Source organism: Oryctolagus cuniculus, chromosome 1 (assembly GCF_051225735.1).
Source record: "Oryctolagus cuniculus isolate XC-2025 breed Fujian yellow rabbit chromosome 1, ASM5122573v1, whole genome shotgun sequence".
NCBI lineage: Eukaryota > Metazoa > Chordata > Mammalia > Lagomorpha > Leporidae > Oryctolagus > Oryctolagus cuniculus.
In genome coordinates, this window is record NC_142867.1 from 60776135 (window position 1) to 60788153 (window position 12019).

Genomic DNA, 12019 nt, shown 5'->3' on the forward strand with positions numbered 1-12019 from the left:
ATATTGATTGATTTTTTAAATTTATTTGACAGGTAGAGTTATAGACAGTGAAAGAGAGAGACAGAGAGAAAGGACTTCCCTCCATTGGTTCACTTCCCAAATGGCCACTATGGCTGGCGCTGTGCCGATTAGAAGCCAGGAGCCAGGTGCTTCTTCCTGGTCTCCCATGCGGCGGCAGGGGCCTAAACACTTGGGCCATCCTCCACTGCCCTCCCGGGCGACAGTAGAGAGTTGGACTGGAAGAGGAGCAACCGGGACTAGAACCTGGTGCCCATATGGGATGTCGGTGCTGCAGGCAGAGGATTAACCAAGTGAGCCACAATGCCGGTCCCACAGTGATTGATTTTTGTGTCTATGTTCATCAGGGCAATTGATCTGTAGTTCTTTTTCTCAGGTTTAGGAATTAAGGTGATGCTGGCTTCATAGAAAGAATTTGGGAGGTTTTCTGTGTTTTCATGGCTCAATTTAAGTAGGGTATATGTGTTCAGAAATCTCTCCATTTCTTCTAGGTTCTCCTTTTTGTTGGCATATAGTAATTTCTGATGAGTCTTTTTATTTATGTGGTGTCTGTCATTACATTTCCTTTTTCATCTGCTTTTATTTATTTGGGTATTCTCCCTCTATTTTTTTTTTTGATTAGTTGCACCGATGGTATATTGATTTTGTTTACTTTTTCATAAAACCAGATTTTTATTTCACTGATTTTTGTATTTTTTGCTTTAAATCTTGTTTATTCTTCTCTCTGTTTAATTATTTTTCCTCCTACTAGTTTTGGGTTTGGTTTGTTGTTGATCTTCTAGATCCTTGAGATATCTTGATAACTCATTTCTTTGGTACCTTTCAAGTTTCTTCATGTAGGTCCTTACTTCTATGAACTTCTCTTTTAACACTAATTTTGCTGTATTCCATAGAATTTGGTCTGATTTACTGTCAAATTCATTTGTTTCCAGAAATTTTTTTGATTTTTATTTTGATTTCTTCTTTGATGCATTGTTCATTCAGGAGCATGTTGTTCAGGCTCCATGTGTTATGTATGTTCTAGAAATTTTTGAGTTGTTAATTTCTAGCTTTAATACCACTGTGGTTTGAGAAGGTGCATGGAATGATTTCAATCTTTTGAATTTGTTGAGTCTTGCTTTGTGGCCTACCATATGATCTATCTTAGAAAAAGTTCCATGCACTGATGAGAAGAATCTGTATTCTGGCACTGTGGATGAAAGTTTCTGCAGATATCCGTCAGGTCCGTTTGGTCTAGAGTGTCAATTAACTCTTATTTCCTTGCTGAATTTTTATCTGGTTTATCTGTCCATTGCTGAAAGTGGGGTATTAAAGTCCCTCATTACTGTTGCATTAGAATCTATGTCTCCCTTTATGTCTATTAACATTTTTTTAAGTAGCCAGGTGCCCTGTAATTGGGTACATACATGTTTATTGTAGTCACATCTTCCTGTTGGATTGATCCTTTAATCATTACATAGTGTCCTTCATCTCAACAGTTTTTGTGTTAAAATCTATTTTGTCTGATATTAGGATGGCAACACCAGCCCCTTTTTTTGCTTATGTTAGCATGGACTATCTTTTTCCAATCTTTTCCTTTCACTGCGTATTTTTGTTAGTGAGATGTGTTTCTTGTAAGCAGCAAATAGATGGGTCTTGTTTTTTAATCCAATCAGCCAATATGTATCTTTTTTAAAAAAAGATTTATTTCTTTATTTGAAAGACAGAATTATAGAGAGGCAGAAGCAGAGAGAGAGAGAGAGAGAGAGAGAGAGAGAGGTCTTCCATCTGTTGGTTCACTCCCCAGATGACCCCAACAGCTGGAACTGTGCTGATCTGAAGCCAGGAGCCAGTAGCTTCTTCCAGATCTCCCACATGGGTGCAAGGGTCCAAGGACTTAGGCCATCTTCTTCTGGTTTCCCAGGGCACAGCAGAAAGCTGGATTGGAAGTGGAGCAGCCAGGACTTGGGTTGACACCCATATGAGATGCTGGCACTACAAGTGGCAGTCTTACCTTCTACGCCACACCTCTGGCTCCCAGTATGTATCTTTTAACTGAAGAATTGAGGCCATTTACATTCAAGGTCACTATTGATAAGTAATGACTTGACCCTGCCATTTTTAAAATCATTATTCCTCCTGTTTACTTTAGGTTTCTTTTGTACTTCTACTACTGGTGGTTTTTATGTCTTCTCATTCATAATGGTGGCTATCTCTCTGTGTTTCTGTGTGTAGCACATCTTTAAACGTATTTTGTAGAGCTGGGTGAATGTCAACAAATTTTTTCAATTTCTGTTTGTTATGGAAGCTGTTTATTTCACCTTAATTTATAAATGTAAGCTTTGCAGGGTACAGTATTTGGTGTTGACAGTTTTTTTCTTGTAAGACTTGGATTATATCTTGCCATCCCTTTCTAACCTGTAGGATTTCTCACAAGAAGTCAGCTATGAGTCTAATTGGTGATCCTCTGAAAGTAGGGTGGTGTTTTTCTCGTGCCCATTTTAGAATCTTTTCTTTATGTTTTATTGTGGATAGTTTGACTGTAATATGTCCTGGTGAAGATCTTTTCTGGTCATGTCTGTTAGGAATTCTAGGTGCTTCCTCTATTTGATCATTCCTTTCTTTCTCCAAATTGAGGAAGATTTCTGTAATTATTTCACTAAATAGGCTTTGTATTCTCTTCTCTCCTTCCACTCCCTCAGGCACTCCTAAGACCTGTATGTTTGGCCATTTGATAGTATCCCATAAGTCTCCTACACGGTTTTTAGGTTTTCTATTTTCTTGTTTTTTTTTGTTTGTTTGTTTGACTGTGGGATTTCCAAAGATTTATCTTCTAGTTTGGATATTCTTTCTTCTGCTTCATCAAGTCTGCAGTTAAGACTTTCCACTGCACTTTTTATTTGATCCATTGAATTCCTCATTTTTATTTTACAGGCAGAGTTAGACAGTGAGAGAGAGAGAGAGACAGAGAGAAAGATCTTCCTTTTCCATTGGTTTACCCCCCAAATGGCTGCCATGGCCTGTGCGCTGCGCCGATCCAAAGCCAGGAGCCAGGTGCTTCCTCCTGGTCTCCCATGCAGGTACAGGGCCCAAGCACTTGGGCCATCCTCCACTGCCTTCCCGGGCCACAGCAGAGAGCTGGACTGGAAGAGGAGCAACTGGGACAGAATCCAGCGCCTCAACCGGGACAAGAACCTGGGGTACTGGCACCGCAGGCAGAGGATTAGTCTAGTGAGCCGTGGTACCGGTCAAATTCCTAATTTTTAAATGATTTCTCTTTATATTCTTGATTTCCTGGGAAAAAATTTCATTCTTGTCTTGTATAGTTTAGTTCATGGATTTGCTTCTGATTTTTTTTTTTTTAATAATCCTATCATTAATTTCCAAATTCCATTTCTGGCATTTCCTCAGTCTCTTCATCTTCACATTCCAATATTGAAATGTTGTTGTGTTCCGCTGGGGAGGGTTCATTGTGAATTCCTTATTCTTGTTATTTGAATCTTGGTTCTTATTTTTCAGCATTTCTGGAGTTGATTTTAATTTTTTCTTCAGTTGACTTTTATTTTGGGGTCTGTGTTTCTTTGGCTTTGTGGAATGTCTGTCCTTCAGTGAATACCAGGAGATGTATTGTGGGTGTGCCCTGAGGGCTCTGGTCAGTGCATTAGGGTGGGGTGAGTTTCCAGGGTAGCTATTCCCAGCTATGTCCTGCAGTATTTCATGTAGACACCTAGGCCCCAAGGTCTCAGCAACTAAGGTTCTCCCAGACACTGCTGGTGCAGTTGCCACTCTGTTTCTGGTAGTTGCCCAACCACTTCCTGGTCTATGTCTTGAGACAATCGGGGTTGTGGGCTGTTCCCTCCATTCCTAGCTCTGGATCACATGCTACAGTCACCGACTTAATGCCGGCCCACTGAGGTTGCCGACACTGTGTTCAGGTGCCCCCTCTCAGTGGGCTCTTGTGTACACACTTGCAGGCTTCCCTGGTTGATTTAAAATGGTGTCTACCCTTTCTCAGCCCAGTCCTGGGTTTTGTTTTGGAGAGATTGGTTTCAATTGGCTGCCTCTTTCCACTTCCACTTGGACCTCAAGCAACCGCCAGCAACTGCCTGCTCCCCAGGTTCTTGACCAGACCTATGCTACACTCTGGCTGGTTCTATACCCAGGGTTGCTGCCATCTGTCCTGCTGCCCACGTCCCCAACCCTGTCTCTAAAATGCTGCAGGCTCTGGCTGTCTGTGGCTCTGGTTTTCCAAGCCCTTTGGGTGCACGCCAACACTCTCCACAGTGCTTCAAGCTGGTTCCCCTCCTCCTGTGGGGCTTCCCTGGGTGGTTATCTTTTCTAATCTCCGTCGAGTATGTACCTCCTATGCTTCTCTTCGCTGTTTTTCCCTAGCCTTGTGAAGCATGCTGCTCTCTAATCTGCTATTAGAATTTTCCTTGTGTCCATTTTTAAACCAAATTATTATTTTTTTTGCTGTCCAGTTGTTTGTTTTTCTAAAAATAAATTTTGGATATTAGCCATTTATCAGATCTATGGTTTGCAAATATTTTCTCTCATTTTTTGGTTCTTCGTCTACTCTGTTCATTATTTCTTTCCTGTATAGAAGCTATTTAGTTTGATTAAGCCCCCTTAGTCTATTTTCCTCTTTGTCTATGATTTCATTTCAAGGAAATCATTGCCCAGAAAAATTTCATGAACATTCTTCTCTGTTTTTTTCTAGTGGCTTTATATAAGGGATCTTCATAAAGTTACTGAAAAATATATGATAAAAATTATAGGTGGATTTCAAATTTTTGCACAAAAATAAACACATCCTATCTTTTTATAATATATATGAAAAGGGTCTATTTAGAGGCAATAAGAAAGATAGAGCATCAGTTTGGAAAGAGCACCTATCAGAGTGAGATTAATTTTGCTAAAATTGTGGAAAGAACAAACATGAAATTTATGTTGATGTTGGGGTATAATAATGCTGAAATCATGGATTCTCTTGAAGATTTATTTGTATGAAAGGTTGTGTGCAAGAGAAAGAGAGAGAATGAGAGTGAGAGTGAGAGAGATTTTCTATCTGTTGATTGACTCTCCAAATGACCTCAATATTCCAGGTCTGATCCAGACTGAAACCAGGAGCCAAGAACTCCATGTTAGATTCCACATTGGTAGAAGAGGCCCAACTATATGGGGTATCTTCCACTGCCTTCCCAGGCACATCATCAGGAAGCTAGATCAGAAGATAAGCAGCTGTGCACTAGAATAGGCACTCTGACTGGGTTGCCACCATTTCAAGCTGTGGCTTAACCTGTTGTGGCCCTCAGGTTTTTGTATTCTTTTATCACCAGTCATTGGATGTGAGCTGCACTTAAAAGGAATAGTAAACTTGAATGCAAGGCAATAGTAAACTTGCCGCAAGGTGGAGGATTAGCCTATTGAGCCATGGCGCCGGCCCAAGATTGTTTTGTAAGAATGAGAAGTCTGAGCAGTATGAGATTCCCTAGCACACTGGAAACTGAAGTTTCCTAGCATAGCCATTCACATGTACAGGTTTAGGGGTGATGACCAACACTGGACAGATATGGGCGGGGCAGTGCTGTTGCCTCCTCTGCCTCTCTTCCATCCACCCCCCAGCCCCACCTTGTGAACTTTAGCTCAGTGTGCCTCCTGCCAATTAGAATGCTAAACTTGCCTTTGTCCAGCTGTGCCTCTGAATCCTTTGGGGCTTACCGGTTAGTAATAACATCCTGCCAGCCCAGGCATCTTACAGTCACCATCTCTGCTTTGGGGGTGTATCAAGATTGGATTTCCTTTTCAGGGTAATGATGACAGAACCTGTGGTGAGATGCTGCACAGGATTTCAGGTGTGGAAAATGTGCTCTGGTTTAGGGTTTATGACTGGAGGAATACTGTTGACACCTGACTTCTGCCTTTCCTACAGCCTTTATAGGGATTATTTCTTGACTTGGATAGTTTGGCTCTGAGTCTTCCACTAAGTCTGGTCTGACAACATTTAGGAATCTTAAGTTTATTTCTCCCTGTCAGAGTAAATTTTTTTCTTGAGATCTTACCTGGGTGCTATCAGGGAGAGTAAATAACCTAGATTGAGGTAGATTAGGGGATAATAAATTGCTGCAACCTAACTGGTGAGTTTGCAGATACCTATTAATCTCCTTAAACTTTCATGGTCAACGTGAGGCATTTACAAAGACATTCATCATAGTCATACTATGGAATCCTCATGATCACATTCATTGCATGGGGGCACAGCTGATTTAGCTCCTTTGTCCAGGTCTTGCCAGAGCTAGTACTTGTGTTAACTACCTTGACTGCACAACTGTAGCTATACAGACCTTGAATGATGTGTTTGCTTTCCTCTCTGTTATTTAGAGACTTCTCTGTGGCCTTTCTGAATAAAAGCTGCCCTTTGTTATTGTTACCCCAAGGAGTGCAGGAGTTCATTGTGGAGGTGAACTCACTCCTCCTGGAGCTGAGTAGGGAGGGCTGTAGTTGAGCCTTTCTGAATCTGGGGATTTTCTCTTTTGCTAAGTTCTGTCTGGTTTTGCGGAGTCTCCATCTAGGCTGACTTAAGACTTTAAAAGATGCATCCTTTAGGACAGTCCAGATACCAGGAAAACAATACCTCTGTATCAGGTGTCTTTTCTTGATTATCTATGTGTCTCATATGTTGCCTGGAACTCTGCTTCTGAGTGCTTTGATTTTTGTTAACTCCCATTAGGACATTTTCACCAATCCACTATTTTGTGCCCTCCTCTAATCTCTGTCTTCTTGTCTTGTCCTTTTCCCCACTATTATGGAGTTCAGGTCATTTTTTTTAATGATTTATTTATTTATTTGAAGGAGTTATATATAAAGAGAAGGAGAGGCAGAGAGAGAGGTCTTTCATCCACTGGTTCACTCTCCAATTGGCCACAATGACCAGAGCTGTGCTCATCCAAAGCCAGGAGCCAGGAGCTTCTTCTGGGTCTCCCACATGGGTGCAGGCACACAAGGACTTGGGCCATCTTCTGCTGCTTTCCCAGGCCATAGCAGAGAGCTGGATTGGAAGTGGAACAGCTGGACCAGAACCGGCGCCCATATGGGATGCTGGCACTGCAGGTGGTGACTTTACCTACTCTGCCACAGCACCGGCCCCCTGGGTCACTGTTAAGAAGGAGATTAAGGAGAGTAGGATCTGTTACAGCCCATGGAGGCTTCCTTTCTCACTAGAGGCGGTAGCAGAAGTGACTACTAGTGACCAGTGGAACCCCTCCTTTCTGACTCACTTCTAGGATTCCATCATAGGCTCTAGTAGAAGAGAGATTTAGCAGCCCTTTTCTGACATGAAATGCCCAGAATCACCTTTGAGGTGAGGAACATTGAGGCTCAGTCACTTTATTTTTCAATAGACACCCACTGGCTGCTATATCATTCTTGTCATTCAAGTTCAATCTCTTTCTCATCAAGTATTTGTGGTTCCCAATTCTTTGAAATGCTTACACATTTATTTATTTGTCCTTTACATTAGTCACATGGATACTTATTTATTCAGCCAACATTACCAAGTAACAACCAGATACCAAATAATTCTAGAGTTTGCCCTGGTACTACCATAATGAGAAAGGCATACTCCATATTATTCAAGGAATCACTCCCGACAGATTTTACAGCATGAGATAATCAGTGTCAGGACAAAGCAGTAAAGGGATTGTGATAGGGAAGAAAAGGAGAAACCTCATGCTGTCTTACAGAATTGCAGGACCATTTCACAGAGGAGATCTTGCTTGTATCAAACTCACATCAATATATAGGAATTGAATAACATCAGCTCATTGAATATTGTCATATGCTTCCTGTTCAGAGAAGTAAATACATCTTTACACTCTAGGAATAAATGTCTTCTGCTTTTCCTCTATGAATCACATGCTCAATAATCCACTCTAAGTTTTTACTCCAGGCTCACAAGCTGTGCAGTACAAAGAAAGAGGCAGGTTATACTAAAAAGTCTGTGTCTCTGCTTCAATCATTCCCCCACTGTCTTGTGGCTTCAGCTCCACTGCTCTGTGAATCTCTCATTAAATTTATTAATAAATTCCTTTAGAAAGCCAAGAATGCCTTCCATTCACACAGTAGTTCTCTGACAGCCAAAAATGAGAAAGAACTGAAATGTGTGGAAGAAAGGGAGTAGCAGAGGAAGGCAATCAATTTTCTCACCATGTGGAAGGAATGTAAAGCATGGAAAGAATTTTTTAAAGATTCTGAGATTCCCCTTGGAGATCTCAACAAAAATGTCATGTATTTTAAATTGTCTCTGGAAGAAAAACAAAGGCATGGAGATACATGCCTCTTGGAATTTCAGATTTTGTAGTTGTTACATTCAGAGCTTTGGGGTTGTATTTTAGTCCATATTAATTTATGAAAAAGACATACTGACATTCTATAGATGCCTAATCCATAGAACTGAGTCGTGCTCAACTTTTATTCATCTTTATATACCCATGTGCACACCCTCCTCAGCACAGAAAAGAACTAACATAGACTGTACCTGTATTTTAAGACAAACATCCAGACAAGTGTTTTGTTTTAAGGCTCAAGATGTGAATTACATGGAGAAGGTTAAGCAAAAGACCTACTTATTTGGTCCTTCATGTCAGAGACACTGGTTACTGAAACATCACACTGAGAGACAGGCATGAAAAGTCTGACACAGAAATGCAGTCCCAGAGACAAAAGAAGGAAAGAATATTGTGATCTCATACTCTGTCATCTTTTATTATTACTGTTAATGATAAGTATAATTTATAAAATAACCTATATATCAGAATTTTGTACACATCATTTACTATGTATTTACTATAGTGTTGATATTATTTTATCTTCCCATTACATGGGAAAATTAAGACTCATTGAGATTAAATAGTCAGCCAAGGTTTCATTCCTAGAATATGAAATGGACAATATTGGAACCCAAGTTTGTCTGCCTCTGAAGTTTGTATTTATTACACTACATGTGGATGTCCACCATGCTAGCTTGTAAGTATGAACTTTAAAGAGACGTGGCTCGTTCTTGTGAAGCAAACCATTAAAACACTGAAAAAATTCCTACAATACTGATAAACCAGAAAGTTATGGATGAACAAAGGAGAGTAACAAAAGATAGTGCTCCAGATATACTCAATATTGGCCAACACAGGCATCAAGTCCTTTCTGAAGGGCAGGAGGCAGTGGACTCTGAATTTTGAAGTAGGAGGAGGACCAATTGACATAAAGGAATAAGAAAAAAGAATATGTAAAAGGCTTAAATAAATTACAGTGGTATACTCATACAACTCCAAGAATGTCAGAATGTTTGAAGCAAAATAAACATATGGAGATATGTTAACTGTAAAACAAAACGAATGCTGAAAAAATAACCTTTGCAAACTTCTTCTGATAGTGTTAAAAGTTTTATTTTTCTGTATTTTAAATTCACTGAATGATTTTAGCAATAGGCATAACATGATGACATCTGCATTTTAGGAAAAATCCTCATTTCAGAGTAGGTTAGGGGAATAAGACAAAAGCAGAGAGATCTTTTAGCAATCTGGGTGAGAGAAACTTGTAGTGTGAACTAAGGCAGTGACATTGGGTGTTGAAAAAAAAAATGAGCAGCTATAGGAAGGGCTAAAAATAAAGTCAACCGGAATTAATCAATAAGGATAAGAGGGACAAATGAATATAGACAGTTTACAAATTTATAGTTCATGTTGGACAGGTAGATTATAATGTAATTCATAAAAATATTGAAGAAAAGGCTATAGGACATCCTTGGGAAGGATAGATGGGTTAACTTCATTTTGAACATGATGAGTGCCTGGTGTAGATATTCAGAAAGCAAAAGCAAAATAGGTTTATATTTCAGAGAGCTATTTGACTTATGAACTTGGAAGAAATAAAAATATATAGATAGTTAAAACAAGGCAATGGATGAACTGAGTTCAAAGCTAATGTTCAAAATAGGAAAGAGAATAGGATAGAACCCAGGGATTAACAACAGGTAGTAAAATGGAGAAGACAGTGAGACTGAGGCTATAGGAGGAACAATGATAGAGTTCTAAATTAAGGAAGATTAGTTTCAAAGATAATAGTTTAATTTCTGGTGCCAGTAATGCGGATAGGGTAATTAAAAGAACCTTTCAAATGGAAAATTGCAAAATACAAGTAATTAAGTAGTAGAGGTTAGCAGCTCATGTTTATTCTGATCTCTAAACACAACTAGACTATCCTAATTCAGATCTGTGGGAGTTTCACCTGTAAGAACATTGTCTCCAGAAGAGGATACTTTTTTCCTTGTATCTAACTTTATTGCTTTATGTTGCAGTTTAAGTCTCTTTATTCTTCTCATGAAGATGGTAGCCAAATCTGGCCAATGTGATACAAAATCAAGAATGGAGAAATCATGACTTCAGTTTCTTTTCCTTCATCTCTTTCTAAGACATTGATGATGACTCTAAGCAATTCTAGTTGGAGGCTACCCCAGCCGTCTTTTTTCCTGGTAGGTATTCCAGGTTTAGAAGAAAGCCAGCACTGGATAGCATTGCCCTTGGGTGTCCTTTACTTCCTTGCGCTAGTTGGCAATGTTACCATTCTCTTCATCATCTGGACAGATTCCTCCTTGCACCAACCTATGTACCTTTTCCTGGCCATGCTAGCTGCTATTGATCTTGTCCTGGCCTCCTCCACTGCACCCAAAGCCCTTGCAGTACTCCTGGTTCATGCCCATGAGATTGGGTACATTGTCTGCCTCATTCAGATGTTCTTCATCCATGCATTCTCCTCAATGGAGTCAGGGGTACTTGTGGCCATGGCTCTGGATCGCTATGTGGCCATTTGTCATCCTCTGCACCATTCCACCATCCTGCATCCGGGGGTCATAGGGCGCATTGGAATGGCAGTGCTAGTGCGGGGATTACTTCTTCTCATTCCCTTCCCCATCCTGTTGCAGAACCTTATCTTCTGCCAGGCCACCATCATAGGCCATGCTTATTGCGAGCATATGGCTGTGGTAAAACTTGCCTGCTCAGAAACTGCAGTGAACCGAGCTTATGGGCTAGCAGTGGCACTGCTTGTGGTTGGGCTAGATGTTCTAGCCATTGGCATTTCCTATGCCCTCATACTCCAGGCAGTGCTGAAGGTACCAGGGGTTGAGGCCCGATTAAAGGCCTTTAGCACTTGTGGCTCTCATGTTTGTGTCATCCTGGTCTTCTATGTCCCTGGAATATTCTCCTTCCTCACTCACCGCTTTGGTCATCATGTTCCCCATCATGTCCATGTTCTTCTGGCCACGCTCTATCTTCTTGTGCCACCTGCCCTCAATCCTGTTGTCTATGGGGTGAAGACTCATCAGATCCGCAAGCGAGTTCTCAGAGTGTTGTACACAAAATGATTGATCTTAACACACCCTGATTATGTCCTTCTGCTCTTGCCAAAGACAAAATCAGGAGCTCACAACTGGTCTAAATTATATAGAAAGAGGCCATTCTATAATGAGTATTTCTGCAAGTCCTTATAGTTTCATGACAAAAATATCCGCAAGTCCTTGGTTTCACAGCCTATTGAGATTTAGCTGGATCACTGGATTTGTGAATATTTCACCTACTCTTTATTTTGCTCCTAATTTCAACATTTCCCTACTTCTTGTGTTAGGAGTACTTGGGGTTGGAAGAGATGGATGACAGCTCTGGACATGCCATCTTTCCTTCCTTTTCCCAGTGAATGTATGCAATATTTTCTGGAATTAGGATGAAAGCTTTCAACCTTTACCTGATTTTAGGGTTAAAGTGTCTTCAAAGCCACTGTTACTGCTGTGACTCCAGTTCACTGGGCTCATAAGAGAGTCCTTCATTACAGCTAAGAAGGCCACATGTGAGAAAATACATTTCACCATAGGAATTATGTTGCTATTTATTTAAAACAAACATAAGTGGTATAAGTCCTATAATCGGGCCTAGGATTTATAATAAGATATGATTTACATTTTCAAGGAAAGTAT

The 12019-nt window shown here is 40.4% G+C and overlaps 1 protein-coding gene across 1 annotated transcript; it reads left to right on the plus strand.

Annotated features, from left to right (window-relative positions):
- Positions 1-10353: 10353 nt before the first annotated feature.
- Positions 10354-11709, plus strand: OR52L1 (olfactory receptor family 52 subfamily L member 1). The gene has a single exon (XM_089303646.1). The coding sequence runs from the start codon at positions 10427-10429 to the stop codon at positions 11411-11413; it is 987 nt and encodes a 328-aa protein (XP_089159772.1). The 5' UTR covers positions 10354-10426; the 3' UTR covers positions 11414-11709.
- The last annotated feature ends 310 nt before the right edge of the window (positions 11710-12019 follow it).

What these genes read in the sequence shown, in the direction of transcription:
- OR52L1 (XM_089303646.1), top strand. Translation starts at nt 10,427, where the DNA reads ATGACTTCAGTTTCTTTTCCTTCATCTCTTTCTAAGACATTGATGATG.